A 26,398-nucleotide genomic window follows, 5' to 3' on the forward strand; every position below is an offset into this window, starting at 1 on the left:
AAAACTATTTTCTTTTTCAGTTCCTGCACTGAATTTATAAGATCTGAGAGATTACAATTGCGTGTTTCAAATAAAATTCACTCGACCAAAATTATTTTTATTTTTTTATCCTGTCCAAGCTCATTATCTCTCTATGTAGGCTACTGACCTCAGCCTTTTCCAGAAAGTATTTCTTCAGGTTTTTGCACCTCTTTGTAGTGTATGGAGTAGACACATGGGATTCCTCTCCCCCCCGAACTTCCTCTCCCCTCACCCGCTCTGTCATGAAGTTCGGCATTTGTTCTGAGTTCTCGAGTAAATCGGAGTAGCATTTAACTAGTTGGTTATGGCACGCCTCAAATTTCTTGTACCAGAAATTGTGAATATGGTCTGGACCCGATGCCTTCCAATTAGGGGTTCTCTTTAGTGATTGCTGGAGTTCCTCGGTGCTTATCTTCCAGTCCAGCATTGTTCTTATCTGCGATGTTCTTTTTCTTTCTTCAAAAAACCACTTAGATGGCTTGTGGTTAGCCAGTTCTCCCCATACCCGCCCCCAGAACGCCCGCAAGTCATCTGTCTTTGGCAAGTCCTCGACTACATGGCTAGTGGTTTCCTGCCTTTCCAGGTCTCTATAGAAATGGGCTTGGTTTGTTGCAAATTGGTGGTTTTGTCTCTTCCGCATGTTACTTTTTCTAAATCGTTTGAGTCTTTTTGCGAAGGAATTAAGCTTTGGCTTGTCGAGCACTTCTATAATTGTGGGGTTTTCTTCCGATTTGTACAGGTCTATTATTTTGGCTGCCGCTTCGTTGACTCTCTTGCTGGGATTCTCCCTCCGGGATTGAGTTAAGAGACCTATTTCTTTTCTGAGTTTGTTGACTTTTATCTGCAGCCTCTTTTCCCACGGTTGTTCATACGTTTTTCTGCCAGCTCTTTTTGTGCGTTGTCGTTTATAGGCTGTCCATTCAGGGTGAGCACATTGGCCGCCCCAGTATATACAAGGCTGTGCAGCTCCCTGATATTGGTGTTGCTTGTTAGTCTAGACCCTATAACCGTATTCACATCCCTGATGATTTTTATGGTGTCTGGTTTTAAAGTTAACTTTTTTAATTGTGGTTTCGCTGATGGGTTGAGTCCGTCAAGTTTGAGGTAGTTTGCCGCAAATTTTTCCTCAGCCTCTTTATGTTGCTGCTCGTCGTTCACATCCGGCTCTACAGCTAGGTCTCCTTGCCCGGCTTGTGTTTCAATCCCTAATTCAATTGCAACTTCATATTTGATTCTGTTGATTATATCGTTTGATTATATTGATATATTCGTAAAGATTGATCTCATTTGTCTAGCATATTTTGTAGTGACTTATTGCGGAGCTGAGGGTATCTGTTCCGTAGGGCTCTTTTGAAGTTTCCACTTTTGTAATGCTATAGTAGTATCGAACCATATGCATGTTCATTTCTGTTGTCCATGAGGTTCTTTGCTTTACTCTCAGAAATGGGGGAGTGGGCCGGCGCCAATTCGCGTCAGCAACATCTTTCTCAGCAGTGGCCATGCGTGGTTGTTGATTGGGGCTTTCTTGTGGTTCAGCTGTAGTAGTTTCGGATAACCCGGTACGTGCCCGCTTGGTCAGCACTCTACCACCGGCGGCCCGCATTCTGTCACGTCCAGCACCGGCTGCAGACGTTTCCTGGCGATCCGCAGGCAGCGCCCTTTTTCCGAGGCTTTTTCCACTTCTAGTCTCCATTTTCATGGGTATTTCCCTTTTCTCGCTTAGTGATTGGTGGTGGACAAATAAAGATAAAGCGATCCCCGGATAAGGAGGTAGGTAGTGCAGGTGAAGTTGGGGGAAATTAGAGTAGAGCTGTGAAATGAGGGACCCCTAGCCCTAGGCCAACCTAATAGCGTCGGAGTCGAAAAAAGAGCAAGAGTTGGCCAAGAGAGGTCCGATAGCGCACTGCATAGAAGTAGTGGTCCTCACCCAAAGCTAGATTATGCAAAGTGAGAAACCAGCTAGGGTGCCCAGGGAGCGCCAGTCCCGTACTCACAAGTTGTGAGCCCCTGTTATTGTGTTATCACTGCTACCATTATAATCATTATTATTATTATTATAGTTATTATTGTTAGTATTATTTTTATTAATTGAAGAAAGAACCCCGCAGCTGACACCAAACTAAGATAATCTAATATATAATATAATAAAACATATATTAGATGCTTGGGAGATAGGGATTGGAACAGGAAATATTGAATATTTGTCTGGCGCATTTAATACAGATCTGTTAAGCTTATTAAATTATAAGAGATTTATTCTCAAGTACGGTCGTATAATCATGACTATGTACTCGGTATGCAATAACTCGTCGATGAAGGGTGTGAAATATGGATTCTTGTTGTTGCTGGAAAATGGAAATGGAAAAACTCATCTGGCTGAACCAAACAAACTAAGACACTCGTTTCTGGATTTAATCGAAAATATGACAATAGTTTAAGAAACAAGAGCTAAAACAATAAAAATTAAGAACCAAAACATAAAATATAATAATAGATATATAGAGATTAATCTTTAAATGGTATTGTGTACGATTTTCAACTTGCAATTGTTTAATATCTATAAATAAAAATTTGTTTAGGTATAATAACAATAATAATTATTATTGTTCACTTGTCTAACATTATCGTGAAATAACATTAAGAACTAACAAAATATTATTAGTATACTTTTAATTTAGAAAGAAGTATACTTTGTCCTATCCAAATTTCTATTACCTGTTAAGCAATCAACCTATTTTTGCTAATCTTTATTGATAATGTACCACTGTTATTTGTTGTTATTTAATTGGCATGGTGACAAACAACAAGAAGATTTTCGAAAATTTTCATAAAAACATAGAGTTAAATCTCTATACGGATAAAATTATACTTATGCAACATGCAAAACAGCAATTGACAACATGATCACTTGATGAACTGAATAAATCTCTCGACAGGGTGCTAAATTTGGATGTTTCTAAAATAGATCTTCGCAACTGCTGAATTTAATGGGTAATTCAACTAACCAAGATTGATTTGGCCTAAACTTTTAAATGAGATTATAGATTACACGCAGTTTTTAGCATAAAAATAATTACAATCGAGTTGAATAGATTGCCCTAGAGAAACATATTAATACGGTTTACTAAACTAAATATAAAAGTTGCGACTGTTGCTTTATGGAAATATACTTGTATCGAATCTACTACTTGACCTTAATGCGACAATTACATAAATGGCGTTTGAGTGATTCGCTAATATTGGAGCAGTAAAATAAAATTTATTGAGTATTGTTTGTAATTAATTTTCTGATTGTACAACAAAGTGTTGTATTTTTACAAACAAATTGACAACAATTTTTACATCCACAACCGATTGACTAAATCCGACCAAACTAAGACACTTTATCGAAAATGGCAAAGGAATTCGTAGATCATCGACTATTTAAAAAAATTTCAATAAAACATAAATGAAATAATGATCAATATAATAATAATAAATAAAATAAATAATATGATATATATAATTAAATATTATGTATTCCATGTTCGAGATATTGATTAATCGTTAAACGTTATTAGATGTGCTTTTAAAATTGCAATATTTGTTAACGTATTGATTCTCATGTGTCCTTGTTGACTTGTTTAATATCAACGCAAAATGATAGTAATAGCCAATAAAGTGTTACTATTTTTTTTATTTGTAAAGAAGTATACTTAGCCCTAATCACATTTTCATTACTTGCCCTTTATTGACAACAATATTGTTTGTAATATTCAGGAATCAACCTATTTTTGATAATCTTTACTTGTTCGTATTTAACTGGCGTACTGAATACTGATTAAACTGTTGTCATTTCGTTTAAGAAACTATCTACCCTCTATTTACTTTTGATTAGTCTATTTCGGACAAAATTCGACTTAATTTGGTCATGGTTAGTGGTTTGCAGATGTTTATTTCAGAAAAAAAAACTTCATTTTGAATTAATAATTTTGTGCCAAATTTTGGTAAATATTACGTTTTTTTTAGTTCACGATGATCAGCGCGCGTTAAAAGTGCAAGAGTCGAAAAGCACCCCACACCTGCCATCAAAATAAGGCACAGGGGTGCTGCAGAAGTTGCCTGCTCGCCGACCGTTTTAAAAAGTTCCTTAATAAAGTCGCAAACAGGAGTTATACGCATTTCGAGGTGGCGGAGTTACCCTTTAAAATTCGCCAGTTACGATACAAAGAAGAGGCAATTCTTCAACGCTTACACGCGACAAAAGATCTTTATTCCGTCGTAATTATTTGGAATCGCCGCAGGCGCGATAACGATCGAAAATACATTGCGGCCCTGTATACGGCCGGAAACACCAATGGGGTTCGGGGGACCCGGAGGCGGCCGGTGGGTGAACTGTAAAGAGGCCAACGTCGCCGGTCGCATGTACGGAAACCCTTATTGGTTGGGAACACTTTCCTTTCGGCCAATGCGAAGCCTACAGTCACCCGGAGTCAATAATCTGGCGAACGCAACAAGTCCGTTTCAGTTCACTATTGTGGTCGCACTGATTTCGAGGTTTTTGTTTATCATTCTGAATCTGGGCGGAAGTCGACGCAGATTTTGGCGGTTTATGTTCCGCGATCCGAACTCTTAAAGATAACGCAAATTAAAAATATAATTAAAGTCTAGACTGGAAATATTGGCGTACGTGCCGGCGGTTAGTGACCTATTTTTATGTTAATCAGCGGCATTTTAATTAGAATCCCGGTCCCCTTGTGGAGAAACTTTATGATTGTTAGTGAAATCGCGACGAAGCGTTATGGTAAGGAACTTCTTGTTTGTTTAGTTTTTTTTAACGACTCGCTTATTAAGGTTACGTTTGGTTCAGAAATGGAAAATGATCTTTTTAAAAACGTTCCCAGAAAAATTCGGTTGCGTCTTTCCAAATGGGCATGTATTATCTGTTGTACGAATGCTCTTCAAACTACGGTAAAATGTAGATTAGTTTCGAGTGACAATAATTCATTCATTCATTCGTGTAAATAATGTTGACTTTACCTATTTATCGTAAATAGATTTTTTAAGTGTACAGAACAATTACAAATTCAATATAATTTCTTATTTTTAAAAGCACCATCCAAAAGAGTGAAGTGCAGAAGGATACATTAGTGAAGCAACAGTTGAATTGGCTTCAAATAGATCAAGATGTATTTTTTTTACTTGTCGTGACTAGAAAATTGATAATGGACGATATCGTATATCCCACTATTTTGAAAAAATGTTCTAATTTTAGATTTTTTTAAATATACAGCGCGTATCCAAAAAGCGCCCTATATATTTTTGAAAAAAAAACATCTTTGAACCTGTATTTATAATATAAATATAAGTATTATTAAAATAAAATTAATTTAGTCATAAGTAAGGGGTAACATTTTCTGTTTTATATAAAACATGCATTTTTTTCAATATTCCAGAATTTATTTCATTTGTTGCCAAAGGTTGCAGGGTCTCTGCCTGGCCTTTTTCGACACGGCACTTGTTAAATAGTTTATTACATTAAGTTCGAGCTGACTCATTTACTTTACTGCCGTCTTATATGAATAGATCTTTTTTGCCCAACAGTGTTCCCACAGAAAAATTCATACTCATTTCGGAAGCTGCACCCTACATGGTTAGGGCAGCACAAAATTTAAAAATATTTTATTCTATCCTATTTCACGTTACTTGTTTGGCTCATGATGTAAATCAGATGGTAGCATGAAGACACCATAAATAAAAAACCGGTGTCTTATATATTTATATTTATTTTATGCCGAGAACTTTAAATTATTTAAAAAAGTTATTTAAGATCTAAACGACTCATATTCTGCCGGTCTAATAAATGCAAAAAGTATTTTTTTTAACCCAACAATGAAAGAAAATTTAATATTTATAAAAAAAATGTATTATTTTGTACCTATAGCATCCACGAAATTGGAGGCTACCGCTGTTTCTTTGACAGATTCTGTTGGGGATGCGGCTATAAAAAAAATATGTCAACACTTGAAAATAACACAGACTTCGAAAGGGAACTGGATTTGTATAAATTAGAAACACTTAATTCCACAACTAAAATAAATACTATAACTTCTGTAGATGTTAAACGAACTTTATAAATAATGGACAATTTAAAAAAAATAGAAAAACATTTAGTTATCGTTTTTATAACTGCAAAGAATGATCTGTAAATTTATTTATCTTATCAATAGTATTGCTGCAGTATTAATTGTATGACCTTTTCTTATAATCGCAAATAATATTTTGTCACTGTTACATTTTTATGTTTTACAATTTGGTATGTAAGTATCAATGTGTGTATCTATGAATAAAAAACCTTTATCATAACTTTTTTTGTTTCATTTATATATTGGTATAGGTAAAAATCATAGAATTTCTGAAGAACGGATTTAATTATAAAGAAATAGTTCTGGCTTTATTTAAAATTGCATTAATCTTCATAATTTTTCATATAATAAAGATTTGCAAGTGTTCCTTCATTTCTATGCATATATTGTGAAAATTGTATGCATTTAAATGGGCATATATTGGGGTTTTTCGCTAGTATCTTTTCCTCTCTTTAGCCATCAGTATAGTAAGATCCAAATTTTTTCTATTTCTACATTTAGTAGAGCATTAAATTGATCGAGTAAATTAAAAATATAACAAAAAAATAATTTTCCAGTTTTCACATTTCTGCTCACTATATAGCTACAATTTTGGGAAAACTTAGTTCGATAGGTATAAGGAAATCTTAACAAAAGGGGTAGAGGGGTAATGAACATGACGATGACTTAGAGCGTATTGTATTAAAAAATATATAAAAAAAATAGTGTAAAATATTCAAAATAAACAACTCTATATGTAATTAACAATTCGTAAAGATGCATTTTATTATCATAATGTCCAATAAAGGCAACAGGTTGAAAGATACATGATTTCATGGGAAAGTTTCCAACATTAAAGAAAATATATTTTTGTATGGTCACGCTTTTATAAAACAAAATATTTTTTAAATGCTTGTTGCAATAACGCAAAGTAATGATGACTAATGAGATATTTTGCCATATTATTGCGCCACCCTGGAATTCAGTGCGTTTTATTATTGCACATTTTAGTTCCCGTAAAATTAATGGATGTTAATTTTGTGTGGAGCTTAAAACTAACATTAGGTATTGTACTTTATTGTCGTGGTCTTGCATTTAATATTATTCTATTGTTTCATTAAAGGTAATTTTTTTATTATTCCTTGAAATATGTTTGAAAAACAATATTAGAAACGCATGCTGATTTAAACTTTTATTTTTATTTTATTTTGCACCTAATAAAATATTTAGTTTTCATGAAGAAGAAGAAGTTTATTATTCCTTATTGCCTTTTTTTTGTAAATGTACTTCATATTCAACTGTGTCAATCCTTATATATCCGTCCGTGATACCCTAGACTTATCCCTGTATAGGGTGGCTCAGGGTGGATCTTAAGCTTTTTCTTAGTGATCTTTGATATTTTAAATATATTTTTTCACTTTCCCATGGTTTGCTGACTATTTTTGTGTAATTATTTTCCTATTTCATATTTACTACATTACTTGTTATTTTTAACTTGGAATGACGGGGGTGGGGTGGAAAATGGGATTATAATGACGCTACTGAAACGCCATATTTATTTAAATTATTTACTATTGCTTCCTCTATTTGATATAAAACATTTTTTTTAAACTCGCGTGCTATTTATAAATTTATTTCCTTTTAAATTAATTAAGTAATGTAACTACCCGATATCTCGGGAAAGTTGCAGGCATTTTTTTCGACATGCCTTGCCTTAATTAGCTCAAATTTGTCATAAAATGCATGAAAATTTTGTAAGGAGATATTAATATAACTTTATAAAACTAAATGTTTTTCCACGACAAAACGAATAAGTATTAAAAAATAAAAACCAAACATTGTCCCTATAACATTTTTTTTTAATTTAATTTAGTAATTAACTAGGTTTAAACTTTATCATAATATTTGTAAAATCGAATATCACTAGAAGAACACAAGAAAAACGCAAATTTCGTCTATATCCTCCTAATTTATTCTGACATAAAAGTAACGAAGATAGAATAAACACTGTAATCTAAATTCAGTTCCTCAGATTTAAGAATTATGGAACAATACGATTTAACTTAACATTTTACTGCTTACCAACGCATTTGTTTCCCCAGCATCTTGTGTGTATTGTGACGAACTACTTGAACAGGCTAGGCCAGGCTCTGTCTGCTACCAAAAAAACTCGTGAACAAGCGCCTGATTACAGAGCACATCGTCTCGTAATCAGTTCCATACTCATTCTATACGCCCTAGAAGCAGTCAGTCATTAGAGAGAGAGAGAGAGAGAACCGTAGCAGTAATTGTTTTTAAAACGTAACAGCATCCTACGATTTTCAAATTGTTGTAAGCTACAATCGAAGATTTCTTTTTGGTTAGTTCCTCAATGCCTTGAGCGCATGCCCAATTCGGTGTGCCTGAATTGCAAGCCAGTTACTTTTGTAATAGTAGATTGAGGATTCCTATGAAATTTCGTAGCGACCTAAATGTCGCAGTTTCGTGTACCACCTTTGCAGTCATTATGTTCCTCTTACAATATCGACCAATATTTAATTTCACTTTCTACTTGACCGCCCTGTATCTTCTATATTAACTTTTTTAATAAACTACATTTTCTACACTGTACTAACTGAATTGAATTATTTTGGCCCAAGATAAACAGATACGGCCCATTCTTTACCAAAATTACAGATTTTTCTCCGCTTCATTCTGTAAAAGATGTGTGTTACTGGTAATGGATACATATGGATAATATCACAAAAAGGGAAGCCCCATCCCGCGAGCTGTTACCTGATGGAGCTTAATTTAGAATAGATATGCTTATCATACAGTACACTTGTCATTGGCGTAACTTTTAGAAATTTTTGAATTAAACTAACCAAGACTATGCTTTAATGAAAACTTTTTAATTAATTATTTGCTATTGTATATGTAATTTTTTTATGAATTACGAGTCTCTGTTGAACTATTTTTGCGAAATGGCAACTATTGCATTTTTAAATCCAAGAGTCCCATAACCGTTACTTCTAAAAGCAAATTATCGTAATTTTAAAGCTATGGAACTTAGAGGTTCCAGAGTGGAAGCAACACTTTTATTGTAATGTAATTAAAGGGTACGCATTTAACTTACCCGGTTAAAAAGAAGTGGAGCAATCTTATTTGGTAACCTACAACTGTTCTATATATCCATATTCTAATGCAATTTTTTGCAAAAAATACTCATGCCTTTCTTGTTCCCCGTTAATTAAAGTAGTCAATAAAGTATAAATTTGTTAAACAGTCGCTATTTGAAGACAGTAATACTACAATTACAAGTGTGACAATCAACAGGCTCCTAACGTTCATTGAGCTTTTCTTTCAAAGCTTGAAAACAGACAACCCATCCGACTATCTGACCTCTCACTCCATTAAGCTTCTGATTGTTGATGTTGTGTGATAATATAAAAATATAAATATCTAATATAAAACTTTTTTATGCAAATAAGTTTCGGCAGGTCGTTGCTAATTTAAATTATTTAATTAAAGACAAAATCTCTATTTCCGATGATAATTTTATTGCCCATATATTAGCTTCGTGTTCCGACAAATGCAATTTCCCGTCTCATAAAGCTGCAAAACAATAAACCGCATTTAAGTGCCGCTTACGACCGTTATAATAGAATTTAAAACTAAATTCTTTAAATTAAATCTACTCGAATCGTAAAGTTCAGTTGAATATGAAATGTTTCGCCATCAAAAATATTTTTGTCGGTTAACACATTGTCGTGGGCTTACTTTAAGTCGATAATAAATAAATTTCTTGGTGAATAAATTGGCAGGGCGTGGTATTAACCGAAACTCTCGTGCAGTTGCAGGCAATAAAACATCGTCCTTGAAAGTATGATTTCATATTCCTGGAACATAGCTTGAATTTAATTTCCCATGGTGTATAAAATTCGGCGAAATAAACCACTTATGCATGCATTTAGATTCACGAGACGTATGTTAAGTTTCTGCAACAGTTTTCGTTGAATGATATTTTCTCCCGTAAAACTGTCTCGTCAATTAGCTATTTGCTGATAATCCCTTACTGTTTAGCTTATACAAAAAAGTGAAAATTTTTTTTTGTACCCTGAAAGGCAGGGTAGTTTTCCGAGCATGCCCATAAATTTCACACTTTAACCTGCCGTCCGTGCTTCTTTTTTCCAAATCGCGATCCTCGCACACTTAACTCGTTGTTATCCAGAAAATTTAAAGGGATCCATCAGCTGTCATGTTGATTGTGGAACGTCCCAAAATCTTATTATTTGGTTTGAAATTTCAGGTCTTGTTTAAAAATGAGATTTGAAATGACCGCGCCTTCGCATTTTTTTTCGTGTATATCTAGGAGTTATATGGGTTTCAAAAAAAAATCTTGTCCACCCGGTATATAGATATGTGACAGATTTTTCATCGCAGAACTTCAATACTTTAAAATTTTCGTAAATATTCTTTGGCGTCCAAAGTATTTTTTATATGAATTCTTCTAGATGCACTATTAACAAGACATTTTAACAGTTTTTCCTAAAGTTTTAGTTCGGATTTTAATGCAGTTTAAACTCAAATTCCGAAACATTCAGGAAATATCCGAAATTGTCCTATTGGTTTTTGTTAGTTTTTTTTATAGTAAATATTTCATTAAAAATGAGCTTTATCTTAGAATCACGAGTTGATTTTAAGTGTGTGTGTCTTATTTTTTTAGTACCTTTTTTGTAAATAAAAAAAATACAATTTAAATTATTTAATTAAAAACATAATCAGTATTTCCGACTACAGCTTTATGGACCATATGTGCTGATAAAAACAATTTCTTTTTTCTTGGCTATTGTGCAGCTAATTTTATAAACGAACATTTTAGTCATTATTAGTTATTTTCTTTCTTCTCCTATGGTTTAACTTATTGTTATTATCAATAATTTTATTAAAGTCGAGGGATTAACAAAAATTTCTGAGACAGACGATTTGTAATTTCTGCACTGGAAACATTTCTCATTTAAAACGAGTGACATGATAAGAATCGAAACAAAAAATTAATGAACTACCAAAATTTGTATTTACTATATTTAATAACCCAGTACGAGGATCAGATTTCAAATCACTTGAAAACATCCAAGTAGAAAAACAGTTAGTGCGATGATGGGTAAAATATCACTTAATTCGCTGGATTCTGCTTATAAATAAAAATCAAATTCTAATAATATTCATACAAATATAACCCCAAAACAAATCTTATTTTATGAAAATTTCGCCAAAAATATTTAACTTTACAAAATCGAATCGAATCGACAATAACCTATATTACTTACTGAACAAATACTAGAAATTAATATTTCCTCATTATCGGAAAAAGTAAATTAAAAGAATATAGAAGTTTATCAGATGCAAAACTTATAATATCGATAGTAGATTGGTTAATTAGAGAATAAAATTAAAATTCATGTTTACTTTATGCCAGATAATAACGAGTGTTAAATATAAAAAATGCATTATTTTAATGACGAGCCAGAGCAAATTTAAGATAAGAACAATGTTAGTTTATTTTAGATTAATGTAATTAAGTTAATTTTATATTGCAATAAAACAATAATTATTATTATTAGTATAATATCCAGTCAATATTTAAGCCGATTTTTTGAAGAAACAAAATTTCTTTCGAATCAGTAGCTATAGACATATAAAATCGTTCTCAACTGACTTAATTAACACCGTTAAATTTTTGCAAGTCGGTGGCACCATCTCGCGCTGGTAGCCGCATGCAACAATACGAAGACTCCACGGGTCAAGAAGAAGCCGGTAGTCATCCGTCAGATGGCACTGCGAAAAACGGCGACGGGGATCGTGAGGATGAAGCGACGCCGACGCCTGACGTTCCGACGCCCGCAACGCCGCGTGCCGAAAAATCCGGGAACAATCTCAGTTCGGGGTTGAACGCCGGGAATAACGGCGTACACCGCGGCAACCATAACAAAGTGGGTAAGTAGAAAACGCGAAAGTGCGGACGAGATTTTTTTGAAATTCCTGGAGGTTTTGTTATGTACGTTGTCGCTGAACGTATATTTGTTGATCCTGTATTAGATATCTTTATTTGTTGTTTAAATGTTACCGTTAATTTAAATTATTTAAGGAAATTAAAGTAATAAATATTTTCATCAAAAAAAAATTTTGTAATTTAGAAAACGTGTTTTTATAGTTTATTCGATATATTTTTAACTTGTTCAAACATTTTAATAAGGTTTAGTTGTATTTACAAAAATATTAGAAATATTCTTACGGGAATATAGCATTCATAACATAAAATTTGTCATATTAAAATTGAAGATCCTCTATGCCTTTCTCAGATTTGATTAAACCGTTGGACTCCGACAATTCTTATAAATAGAAACATCCAAAATTTAGAACAAAAGTTAGAAAAACATGGTTGAAAAATGAATGTTAAAATAACCTTTGGTACCAGATCCAGGGATGTGTTTTATTTGCCGTTTATAAGTGCAAACTATGGCTTGCGTGGCCCACTTGTGCGTATGAATCAAAAATTTTTACGAATTGATCTTGAAGTTAATGGTAATTTAAAATGCAGTTTCAAGTTTGTGCAACATTCACTTTTATATGTTGTTTTATCTCTAGTATATATAGTATATAAGAACTTTGGTAAAATGGTGTAATTGTTGAAAATAAATAAATAAGTAATCATCAATTCCACAAAGTCACAAAGTAAACTTGTTTCGCTTTATTTAAATTACTAATGAATTCAGCAGCACTCCGTCGTATCTGGTATTTTATTTATTAACCAATGAAATACAGTTCAGTAGGAACAACGTGTACAGATAGATAAGGTGATATAGATGCATTAATTTTTTAGTTGTTAAAAGCATTTTGTATCTAGTTGAAATTGTTACTCCCGTTTAACTCACTCATCATTTAAAATAGAAGTAGACGTAAATTTGATATTTCGTTATTATTTTCTGTGCGGATTTACTGCTTATTATTAGTTTTTTTATATCTCTGATTGACATAAAACTAAAACTCTTAAAAAAACAATTTTAGAAATATTGCGTCTTAAGCATATTGTAACATGTTTCTTTCTCAAGGAGTCCAAAACTACCAGCTCAACTAAAATGAGCACACATATGAAAAGAGAAATTCTCAGATATCTCATACAGTTCCCATCACATCAATTGCCAAGAGACGTTTAATTTTATACTGATTTGTGGTTTTTCAACACTAATAACTGCGAGATATTATATATGTTCTGTATAGATACAGGGTGATTCATACACCGCTCCAATTTAAGGGTCCGTTTTGATATGTAATTAGCGTAAAGAAAGCTTTCTTAATTCTTATAAAAATTTTAAAAGATGCATTGAAAAAAAAGCTTTGATAGCGTGTATTAATGATTCACCCGATACATGTAAGTCTATAAATACTAATGAATTCTTGTGAATTTCGGGACATCAAATTGAATAGTAAAAATCATTTAGTAAAATACGACCTAAAAAAGTATTCATAAAAAAATGCAATTTTGGAAAATTTTGTAAATAAAGGCATAACCATCATAATATTCGTCATCCTCGAATTTGAGAGTATGTTCTTTATAGACGACGACAGCGACGAAGAAGAAGAACACGACGTGCCAAACGGAGGCGGCGGAGTTGGCGGGGGAAGTTTTTGGAGGCAAACTGGGGCAGCTTCGAGACCGGTCACACCGCCCTCTATGGCCGATAATGCCAGCGACGCTTCTTCTATGGTACCGGCGCCTTCCAGACCCAAAAGTCGCAACGAAATGGCGACGAGCAGGTATGTCGACTTTATTTTACATTTCTTGACGACCTAGTTCAAATTTATTTGATAAATGACATTGCCTAGCTTCTGACTGAAGTATATACAATGCCAAATTAATTATATAATATCCTAATTTATTTTTTTTAGCCTTCCGTTACTTTAGTCACGGGTTGGCTGTGGTCGGATGTTTTCGTTAGATTTTGGCGGTTATTTTACCGTTTGTTATTGGTGACTGTCACGTAACACCTATTTTGTTTTTTTGTTTGAATATTTTCTGTGATTATAATAAATATATAAAATTAAATTAATATAATTATTATTAATATATTTATTAAAATCGATTATAGGACGATACAAGGACATGACGCTATGTCCTATAGCCGTTTAATAAATAATAAATAATTAATAACTCTCACAAAAAAGTGGTTAACTATATAGTTCGTCTTAAAGGTATAATAAAATAGAAATATGTTTCCCAAACAAGAGTTAATACTTGCTTGAAAAAGCTTCAGTCAATAGAGGAAAGTATGGGCTCTCGTGAAGTAAATTATAGCAACATATTATTTTTTAAATACAATAGTTTTACCTAATTATGAAAATTAACATAAGTCTATTATTTATGTACATTTCATTCTAGTTAAATAATGGACAATAAATCTTTGAAAGTTAGTATTGTTCCTCTTTTAAAGGTATTCAAATTTGTCATACTGGAAAGCGCGACGTATACTGTTCTACAAAAATGGCGACCCATTCTTTCCTGGGGTCGAGTTTCGTTTCAAGCCGGGACGCGACATTGTCAATCTTGAGTCCCTATTGGACAAGCTCTCCCTCAGGATGGATCTACCGAGGGGTGCCAGATACGTATTTTCCATGGACGGCGACCGAAAATATAGACTGGATGAGTTAGAGGACGGGGCTTCATATGTAGTGTCTTCATACAAAACTTTTAAGGTAAACGATTCTCATGCTATTTAGTATCATTAACACATCACTTTCGCTAAATCAGTTTGTAATGAAATAAGCGAAAGACTATTATTTTGCCTTCCCTCAGAATAAAATAGGTATAGGAATTTTACAAAAATAGTTCCTATTTACTCTCAAAGTTAAATAATATTTCGAACCAAATTATAAATAATTCAATAAAACTAATTGCTTTGATATTTTCAAAAATTTACTTTTTGATGTGATGAAATCTAAAAGCAAATTATAAATTACGCTACTGTCTAAACGATTGAAATCATGACTGAATCTTATAAAAATGTATTTTTTTGAAACAGAAATCATATAGAAATAGTACCTGAAAATGCGACGTTAAATGGGAATGTATTTTACAAGTCTATCAATCACCCTCTGGATCCATGTCATTTAAAACATAAAGAAACGTAAAAAACGTGCGATAAAATACTTATGACAAACATTACACTTGTCAAATGTCGAAGTTTCAAAAATGTTTTCATATGGAATTCACTACTTTTTATTTAACATCAACTTATTATTTATGAAACTTCTGGAAACAGGACTATTGAACTGAAACAGCATGATTGAACTAAAACAGTTTACGTAAATACTATTGCAATAGCCTGTGGAAGTTTCTTTGAAAAAATTTATATCAACTTGATAACATAAACTACTAATTTTTCAATATATCAACATGATCATCGCTCAAGTTTGTGGGCTCTGACGATTTCTTAAAAATTGTTTTTGCTTTGAAAACAAAATTAATTATTGTATTCTTTTTCATAAAATTTTGAAGTGCAAATTTAACCAACCACTTAATCGTGTAGATATTAGAAAATTGCAATATACCTATCGCCGTATGTGCGCGTGAAGTACAATCAATATTTCCGGTCATAAAAATATGAGTGTCGTCCTAATGAATAAACGAACCAAGCCACTCCCCCTTGGGTAAACAAAACAACCCTTGGCAACCAATGACATTATTTAGTTGTAATCTGTCTATGAGCCTATGAAATCGTCGGATCACGAAACGAAACGTCGCCATAGCAATCGATGCTTTATATAAAACTAAACACAGAATTTTCCCAATTATTAGTTAAACAAATATATAAAATCAAATATTATATAATTTTTTTCTAAACTAGATTTGTTGTATCGTAAATGCCGTGGAAATATATCTGGAACAGGGAAATAGCGATTACGTTGCTAATACAAGTTAATTAATCCTCAAGAAGGTTTTTTTTGTTTTTCAAACAACCTTTTCTTATTATTTTAATTTTTGAAATGCTTTTGAAGTTTATTTTAATACATAATTTCTGTTTGGTGTAGGTGCGGGTTTCCTTATCTCATGTTTTTACTTTAGTTGTTATCAAATTGAAATATTAAATTCACACAATCGTGCAGTGCCTAATGGGGGGGGGTCCCTTTGACAGCCGTGTCAATTTTAAAAATCAAGTGGAGCAAAAACATTTGTTGCATTATTCCTAAATATAAAAATACAAGTAAACCGCTTTTGTTTAAAATGAAATTGCCAATTCTAAAGTTATTTTTACTTCTTCTTGTTCTGATCTGAGACCTTATTCTTTCCAAATATTGGCAACTTGGTTTATGGTACAACTTCATGATTATTTTAAATAATCAGCAGTTTTTGATAATAATAACGACAATTTTCACGCAATGATACTTTCCTTGCTATTGGCTTATTAAATACGTTTATTTAAAAAACGCTTTAGCAGCCGGTCTGAAGTCGAAGTTGTCTTCTAATTTGTAATGTGCTTAATAAACGAATGACTGAAGTAGTTTATCAACACTTGTTTTAGGACCTTTAGTTTTTGTGATATGTGACGTAATTAACAGAGTAGACAAACGCCAAAATGCCATCCGTTGCTAAAATTCACGGAAACCATCGGATCGCACCTAGATTTGCTCCCGAAGTGGCATGTCACTGTAGGTAACGAAGCTAATGTGTTAAAGTGATACTTTACACATGCTCGATTCATTCATTCATTCACCTCTCCGAATATGGGAGTGTAGTGAAGGAACAAGGAACAATCGACGGAAAGCGAAGCATCTACAGAAAATACTGGTCTAGAAATATCTGCACAAAGGAGAAACAAAGAGTGCTCGAAGGAAGTCAGCATTTTTCGAACTAGAATCAGCTACAGCTAGGAACAGCTCAAAGAAGTATGGCGGCTTTTTGTCCTTAATGTGAACCACTGAACAAATGAGATCTTAGACTTTCAGGATCCAAATCTGCCATTTTAAAATTACGTCCATTTCATGTAAGCCGAAGAGCTTTTAAAAAACTTGGTTTCCTTATGCTTCAAGGAGGTAATAGGAAATAGAGAAAAATTCATTTGATGCTCAGTGTAACATCCCGACAAGATAAATTTGATCAGATTTTTTTGATAAATAACCAAATAATATTAAACTGACAGGAAGCTTAAACATTTTTAGAAAAGTACGAAAAAAACCTCATAGACATAGAATCCTACAAAGCGCAGGAGTTGATTGACCCCAAATTTTAGAACTTTGGACCGATCATATGCACAGGCGTAGACAGAACATACTTTATTTACCGAATCCAAAACCATTAAGACTTTGCCATTTTGACCACCAACCTCATCAGAAACGGCACCTAGGAGCAGGAGGAGGTTTGGGGTTATCAGACATTTCCCTAAAATCTCCAGTACTTCATCTTTCGACTTCCTGAAGACATTTGATAATTTCTCGGGATTGTTTTGGAGATTAATCGCTGGGAGAAACGAGTCGGAGTTTTGAATGGTATAGACAAAGTGGACATTTGTTTTTTCCGTAACGTGTTGGTATCATTCAATTAGCAATAACTGGAAGTAAGCGTTTACTGCTTTATAACTACCCTACTAAAATACGAAGTTGTAAATACATAAAGCACTAAAGTGCTTTAAACGGCCATAGCGGGTAAGGCAAACAAATAGCCCGTTGAAAGTAATTTACTGTCCGGGATCGTTTTCGCATTACCTCTGGCAATTATGCAAATAGGTCGTTGTTTTTAAAATATCATAAGCTCGGGATTTAGTGGGGTGCGTGAGCGACTTTATCCCGGTTAGGTCTGTCACGTGCTTTATGCTACTATACGTATACATTTGTTTTACTTTTTATTTATCACCCGGTTAAATCTGTTACGCGAGAGGGTCAAATATAGGTTAGTTAGTCAGATACGGAGTTAACGCCAAAAGCTCATTCATAATGTTGGCCAGTTTGTTCTAAATTTAAAACCGTCTAGATTCAGTTCTTATGCTATTTAGGGCGTCACATCGTTAGGTAATTTACTGACAATTTGCTAGACACAATAATTAGGATTTTGGTATTTGACAATTCGATAAGACCGCTGGCGGAAAAATTGGTAAACTATTTCAGCAGCAAATGTTGCATAGCATCGTTCGCGATTCAATGCCTTTATGGATTCAGCAGAGAGTTCAACATTAAAGGAAACATTACTAAGTGCCTCTGATGTAATAATTTTATCTTATATATATATATATATATATATATATATATATATATATATATATATATATATATATATATATATATTTACCTAGCACACTTTAGAACTGCAGCAATAAATTTACAATTTCCCGACAAACCAGTTTTAGACCTTCAACACGATGTACGTATACTTGACCCTCTATAATATTTAATTGACCCTTAATTTTGCTAATTTGGAGGTAAAATGCAAAAACGTCCCTTGAGTTATCGGCCTCGGCAGTAGACTTACTTGAAATTACATGTTTTGTATTTAATAATGCTTTTCCTTCTACAAAATACCGACTTTTCACTTTACAATTTAAATACTATGAAATGGATTTTATTGTTGGAGTTTGTTCTTGCTATTTTCCATAAACAACAGACCATACCAGAAAAATTATTAACAGAGCAGATAAAATCGGCCAATTGTAACAGGTATGGTTTATTCATAAATATAAGAAAGTGACCAATTGCTTTTGAATGGCATTATCCAAGGGTGGTCATTAACATACAATGCGACAAGATTATTACCTAAAGTATCGGAATTTAAATTCAGGTAAAATTGTGGTCCGTAATAGAAAATAATTTTATACCTACCTGTGTTTAACATTCTTTGGTTTGGTATACTACTTAATTTAAGTTTATTAGTAATCATTCTTATTTCTTGTGTAATACGGCGTGTGTTGAATCGTGTGCGAATTATGCAAAATATGTGCGAGTCTAGTGTATCTCAGGAGATGCTCCCGCCCAAATGTAGAAAACACTATTCTATTGAGACTAAGGAAGTTATAAACAATGTTTATTTGACTCTCATTGAACGTGGTGCCAGCAAGCAAGCAGCAAACTAGTTCCAAACATTCCTCCTAATAGCGTCATTGTAATGGACAATGCAAGTTATCACAGTAGACAGTTGACTAAAACTCCTTCCTCATGTGACACAAAAGCAACAATCCAAAACCACATGTAAAATAACGACATTTATTTTCACAAAGTTGGGCAAATTCTGTTAAACATATAGAAAAGGCAGAACAATCGTATATTCATATTGCAAATAATATAGAACAAATAATAATTAGAACAGGCGATGATAGCGATAGTGACACTGATATATTATGTGAATAATAATAATAAGTAATTTAAGTAGGTAAGAAAAATAATTTGTAATTTTATTTTAGATTTAAACATAAATACATACATAAATAAATAAATATTGTTTAGTATCTTTCCTAACAAAACCCTAAATAATTAAATTCTAAGCAAAGTACGGACCTGTTCGGCCATATTTCATTCTTACAGCTTAATTCGTATCAGTTAGTCACTTTCTTATATCTATGAACAGACTGTAAACATTAGGAGATACCTCCAAACGGCCACATTTGTTTATGGACAGCATCGGAGAATAATTTCGCTAGTTTGCAGGGTGGTAAATTGTAAACAAGAGGACATATTCATCAGATATTCTACAAATTAGTGTGTAACATGTTTTTTTCAAACAATTTTAACGTAGATTAAGTATATCACAATAATTGAAGACAGTTCCTTATATGCTAAGGTTAAGTTTAAAAAAAATTCAAAAAACCAAAATGGTATATGTTTGACAAAAATATCAAAAAAACCTGCATATATATATATATATATATATATATATATATATATATATATATATATATATATATATATATATATATATATATATATATGTGATGATGATGATGACACTATATTCCGGGATATCATCCGTTCGTTTGTTGAACTCCGACTGGAATCCTGCAGACGTTTCGCCAAAATCTCACTTGGCTCCGAAATCACTTCGAACAGTGTTGGAAGTGTTTTCGGAGATGCATTAAACTGTTATATTAACTCATACTAGTGTGCGTTTATAGGTTGATCTCCTATATTAAAAACACATTAGAAAGCTTAAAATGATTTCCAATTTAAGGGTTTAACATAATGATTCTAAAATATTTTCCTAGAAAAGCGACACAAAATTTTATTTAAATCATTGATTTTTAATGGATGTTTCCTGAATTTGCTATTGGTTGATTGGCTGAACACCGTATGCCACAGTACGTGAGGTAGTTGTGAATGGCGTCAAAAAAAAAAACGCAGAAAGATCGAGCGGTCCCAAAAAGTCTACTTGCACCATGCCGGAATAGTGAGACGGTTGATATATGATGCGTATCAAAAGAATATTGTTTTAACAATTAAAACTTTACATGAAGAGTTGCGTAGTATTTTAAACATTGACTGTTGCCAAGAGACGTTCCCTGCGTTCATATGAAGAATTGGTTTTGATTACAAAACCATCAATAAGATACAAGTTTTATTGGAATCAAGAAGAATTTCGGAGTGGAGGACAAGATATTTAAGAGAAATCCAAAAAAATCGTGCTAAAAACGTCCCCATCATATATTTAGATGAGACCTGGTTTGATAGCCACGATACAGTTAAGAAAGGATAGACTGATGGTAACTGCAGGAAATATTCGTTGGATGTATGTTCGCGGGGCAAACGAATCATCATACTATATGCGGGCTCTAAAACCGGTTGCTTTCTGCAAATTATCTTAAAGAAGCAAAGGTTGACTATCACCAAAACATGACAGCAGTCATTAGTTATACGAATATCTCTGTGGTGAACTCATTAATATTCCAATGAGTTTATAGAAGGAAAACATTGAAAAAACACAAACAAAAAAGCCTCGAAATAATGAATAATGTGATAGAAGGTGTTCGATGGAAGAAGTGACTGCATGAAGATTGTATAAAGAATGTGTAAGGAAAAAAGAATAGAGTTCAATATGTTACCTCCTTGTCTATCACCATCTTACTCGGCGTATGTCGGAGAGATGGTGTGCAAAAATTATTATTTTTTTATTTGATTCATATTTTATAATATTAGGTTCCGCGTATCTGAGAATGTAAGAAGAATTTAATTTTGGTTTAATAAAACGCACACAAAAACTATAGGACTTGGGGTCTTAAAATTCCTTCTTACACGATCTTAAAACTAGAAATGTCAAAAGTGAAAATTTTGTTAATCATCATTTTGCTGAAGGAACAAGAATGTTTGACACTTTTTCAACAACAAAATGTGTCACCTGCTATGGTATAACACTCTATATACAGTGCATTGACGATAGCGATTATGTTGATGTAGAATAACTTTTTTTTATAAATATTCTAACATTGTTTTAGAGTTAAATTTACTTTTTCATTTATATTTGTAATAGACATTTTAAAGTAAGAATGGATTTTCACTCCATGGACTAACTCCAATCGAGGAATCTCACCGATGCAACTCTACACAAATCCGTCAGCTTTCAGCATTTGTATGCACGAAGTGCCGAAGTACGTTTCTGGAACATAATTGTGGAATTGCGAATCTGTTTATTGAGGGTTACAGAGAGAAATCCAAGCGAGGTAGGCCTGGTTAGATCTTCATAAATAACGGTAAATCGTTTGGAGAACTTTAACAATTTCACTTTTTTAACGAAATAATATCGGCTTCATAGATAAGCAACATTTCTCCAATATGAGCTACCCTGGTTCTGTTACCATTGCTTATGGAATCAAAATGGTGAGAGACGAATTTGAAACACCCGATATAAATATTGTAATTTGATTGCATTATATAAAAAGAATCAAAGATGCATTTAAAGGGTCGAAATTCCTAGTCTGTGTATCAGAACATCCGAAAATTTCGTTAATACTCTTAGAAGCTCGGTCTGAGAAAAGTCAATCCTTAATCGCGTCGCATCACTTTCGGTATCTAAACTTTCAATTTCGAAATAACAAAGTGAATTCGACGTATAAAATTAGGTAAACGAAAGTGACCCTTGCTAGACTTTACCCGTTATCATGTCTCTCCGCACTCCGTGTACACCCTATCGATCCTTTTCACTTGCGAATTTAACGGCCATAGCACAGCGTTCATTCTTAAGGAAAGGACGGGAGAATTCCACTTACTAATGAATATTTATCGCTTTCGTTTGACATCGCGTCGGTACTTTTTTCTGTTTATGGATTTTCCAACCAGTTCAGCGCACCATTAGTGGCATCGGAGTTTTTCCGAACAAAGGTTTTCGTTTGAGTATTTACACATGGATTCACATAGTTTGGCTGCTATTATTTTGTAGGCGTTACTAAAGTCGCTTGCCAATACGTACAGCGATAATTATATATACTTATTTCTTCTTGGGAATGCTCGGGTCGATATGTTAACACATCTTCCTTCAAAATCCTTTCTTCTTTTTCTTAATTCATAAGCCAAATGGTTAAAAGTATTTACATGTTTGGGGCTTGGGATTTGCATTGCACTTTTGGTTTCGAGTTTACGAGAAAGCCAGGTCAAGCTCATTCAAAAAGAAACCCACATCTATCAAGACTCAAGACCTATCAGAAAATAGAGGATGTTTTGAAGAAGGGAAACTTTCTAAAGATCTAAAATATATGGGACACTTAAGAAATATGAACAGAACAACTAAGAATATTCGGTTTATAGCAACCAAAAATTCATAAAGAAGGTATGCTGTTAAGACCCATAACAAGTCGCTCCACAAAGAATTTGCAGCATGGAATAGTTTGTAACCAAAACCCAAAAACGAAGCCCAAGCTATAGCTAAGATAAATTGGAATATAATGTCATAATATATAATTGCAAGATTTTCTGTTTCACGACTCTCCGTTAAAACTACCACGGAGAAAAAAAAAGTAGTGGGATCTCCAGCAGGACGACTGAAAACGCCAGAAAAATATAGCCAACTTGCGCTCAATATCCTCTACATCAAAGGTCTCACCGAAATTATAAAAAGGATGGGCAAATAATACTACATTAACACCAACTTCAGTTCGGACAATTCTGTAATACGAAGACGTGACGGAGAGGAACCCGAAGAACTAATAACGTGAGCAACCTTGCGACTGTGATACCTCTTAAGTAGGCGAGGCAAAGTAAGGATCAAGGAACACGGCATTGATTTTATGTGAATAATTTTTAAAGAAAACTTGTTGATTTAGAATAATGTTACTTCTTATATTTGCGAAACGATTTAAATCATGCACAGAAAATCTGATACCGTGAAATTTTCTTCGAAATTAATAAATAATATGCAAGGTATAAGATATGAAGTGAAATAGTAAAGTTTTTAACAACTTCGAACGAAAAGTATCCTGAAAATATTCTCAAAATAGAGAAGATTCTGAATAAGTCCGAAAGTTCAGAAATTTGGCTTTTTCGATTCAAGAAAAATTCTAACGAACAGCTACCGTAAGAACCATTTCGATGTATAGAATGTATAGATGTATAGAATTTTATTTATCCGAAAGATAATCTTGTGGCGTTAAATTTTAAATATGATTTCTGGCATATGACCGCCACGACTGGCGCGGATGTAGTCCAATTTGGAAGTCCAATTTTCGATGCCTTTTTCCAACATTTGTGGCCGTATATCGGCAATAGCACGGCGAATGTTGTCTTCCAAATGGTCAAGCGTTTGTGGCTGATCCGCATAGACCAATGACTTTACATAGCCCCACAGAAAGTAGTCTAGCGGTGTTAAATCACAAGATCCTGGAGGCCAATTCACAGGTGCAAAACGTGAAATTAGGCGGTCACCAAACGTGTCTTTCAATAAATCGATTGTGGCACGAGCTGTGTGACATGTTGCGCCGTTTTGTTGAAACCACATCTCCTGGACATCGTGGTTATTCAATTCAGGAATGAAAGAGTTAGTAATCATAGCTCTATACCGATCATCATTGACTATAACGTTCTAGCCAACATCGTTTTTGAAGAAGTACGGACCAATGATTCCACCAGCCCATAAAGCGCACCAAACAGTCAGTTTTTCTGGATGTAACGGTGTTTCGACATACACTTGAAGATAAGCTTCGCTCCAAATGCGGCAGTTTTGTTTGTTGACGTAGCCATTCAACCAGAAGTGCGCTTCATCGCTAAACAAAATTCGCTTATGAAAATCGGGAACAACGGCAATCTCGTTTTGGGCCCATTCGACGAATCTACGCCTTACTTGATGAATTCATGATGAATTGCCAAACCAAACTGAGAATAAATCACTTGACAGTTTTAAATCGGTCGCCATCTTGAACAGTAATGCCAACTTCAAGTTCTATACATCGAAAAAAACACCCATTACATATACATATCTTAAATAGCCGATTGGTTTTAGAATTTGTTCTTCAAATCCACTTGCATGAATACTCAACGTTCAATCCAAATTTATAAAGCGTGGTACTATTATTAATCTTAATATTATCTCTAAAATTAAACTTTAGACCATTTAATTCCGAGGTGAAACAATTTGGTAAAAATTTTATGTTCTATGAAAACATACACAATTCCTTCCAGTGAAAGCCTTGATTAAAAACTGTTGAAGAAAACCTTTCTGCTACTAATGTGTTGAAAATATATATAAAAAAAACACTTTTATTCAATTTAATTTAATTTTTCTAAGCATGCATAACATTCGCTTGCATCACGTTCCTTTACTTACGTATTCGATTTTGCCGGCAAAGTAGCTGGGTGCGGCGCTAATGGTATTAGACTTGCTGTAGCGCCTTAATATTGACTCCTGCAGTTTTTTTCGGAAACTTTTAATGGCGGTTTGAGTGAAACGCGTCGATATATAGATTGATCTCCTTTAATCTTGGGCACCGTATCCCGACCTTAGTATTAGTAATTTTGCGTTTGTCTTGTTGTTTAGACGCTGAACATGTGGTACGGAGCTCAACGGGTGAGTAGTCCTAATCTAACATCCCAAAAACAATGCTCATCTTGACATTTTTGAGAATACTTACTTATTGATAGCGGGTAGCGTATTCTCGTGTAATTCGGTGTGAAGACTAAAATAATATTTGAACATACATTTCGATATGTATTATATTTGATTTGTTTTCTAAATGGTGGTCTACAATATCTTGAAAATTCTAAGTGTTTTATAGTTTTTAAAGGTTGGCATGATACTTTATCTCTATTTTCTTCTCTATGGAAATATTTTCCAAATGAATATTATATTTTACATTTATTACACCATTATTTTCGCACCATGCTTTGATGCAATCTCTTTAATTGAAGATTGTATTTTCGTATATTTTAAATGCTGAAATGATAAATATAAGTATCCATCTAGCACATTTCATTAATATTTAACTAGCTAAAGTCCCAAGAATGGCGAAAACCGATTGAACCCCTATCTGTCGGAACTTCTTATAATGTTAATAATAATAGTGATAATAACTGAACAAATGACGTGAAACGTGCCGATTTTCTTTATTTGTAACTAAAGATGCGACCATTTCTTTTTTACAAATAGAAAAATACAAGCTCATTCACTATTGTCTATTTTATTAGGTAGGGAATTATTTTAATCAGTGAAACCAGTTTGAATACTGTCCTATATATCTTTTTTAAAATAAATATGTTAAATTAATTGAAAGCGACCTTCAAAATGTCTCAAGACGAATTGTAATGGTTGAAAGTTGAAAAAAATAAATATACAATAAGGCATCCAAGAGAAACATCGGCGATCTTTTATCGTTACTGTTACAAATTTTAGAATTTGCGATTGTAATAAAGTCGCATTTACTTAAAAATTGCAATTGCAATTGCAAAAATGCAATATTTTAAGCTTTTCTTGAAGAAAACTGCATGCTTTAAAACTTCATCTATCAGAGCTTATGTGTAATTTAAACATTGATTTATATCGAAAGCTAGTTTTCCAAGGCAAATGGATAAAAAGTTCATATTTTTTCACTAATCTAGTGTGCGGCTTAAAAAAAGTTTCCCATTTAGTGCAGATTTAATTTGACACACTGTATATCAAATCATTCATAAAATGTATTGTCTTTCATTGGTCCATCTTTATTTGTCTACTAGTTGATGTTGAGAATAAAGATAATTAAAAAATATATGGATAACAACAACAATAACCGTTCTAATGCGTTATTAGGTTTCTTTAATAATAACGAAAATTTAAATAATTTTTTTTTATCCAAAATTACGAA

General features: G+C 33.2%; 1 protein-coding gene across 2 annotated transcripts in view; it reads left to right on the forward strand.

Moving 5' to 3' along the window:
- The window catches only part of LOC132703812 (echinoderm microtubule-associated protein-like CG42247), a 58,118-nt gene that overhangs the window by 2,022 nt on the left and 29,698 nt on the right, over positions 1-26,398 (forward strand). The window contains exons 1-4 of one of the 2 annotated variants that reach the window (XM_060673299.1): positions 4,552-4,804; positions 11,852-12,101; positions 13,724-13,922; positions 14,597-14,858. In XM_060673299.1, coding sequence (XP_060529282.1) covers positions 4,802-4,804; positions 11,852-12,101; positions 13,724-13,922; positions 14,597-14,858 — 714 coding nt within the window. In that variant the 5' untranslated portion in view covers positions 4,552-4,801. Of the gene's footprint in view, positions 1-4,551; positions 4,805-11,851; positions 12,102-13,723; positions 13,923-14,596; positions 14,859-26,398 lie in introns of those variants that run through there. The other variant, XM_060673298.1, reaches the window with a different exon arrangement.

This window comes from Cylas formicarius, unplaced genomic scaffold, assembly GCF_029955315.1.
Source record: "Cylas formicarius isolate icCylForm1 unplaced genomic scaffold, icCylForm1.1 PGA_scaffold_6__28_contigs__length_40554024, whole genome shotgun sequence".
Taxonomy (NCBI): Eukaryota; Metazoa; Arthropoda; class Insecta; order Coleoptera; family Brentidae; genus Cylas; species Cylas formicarius.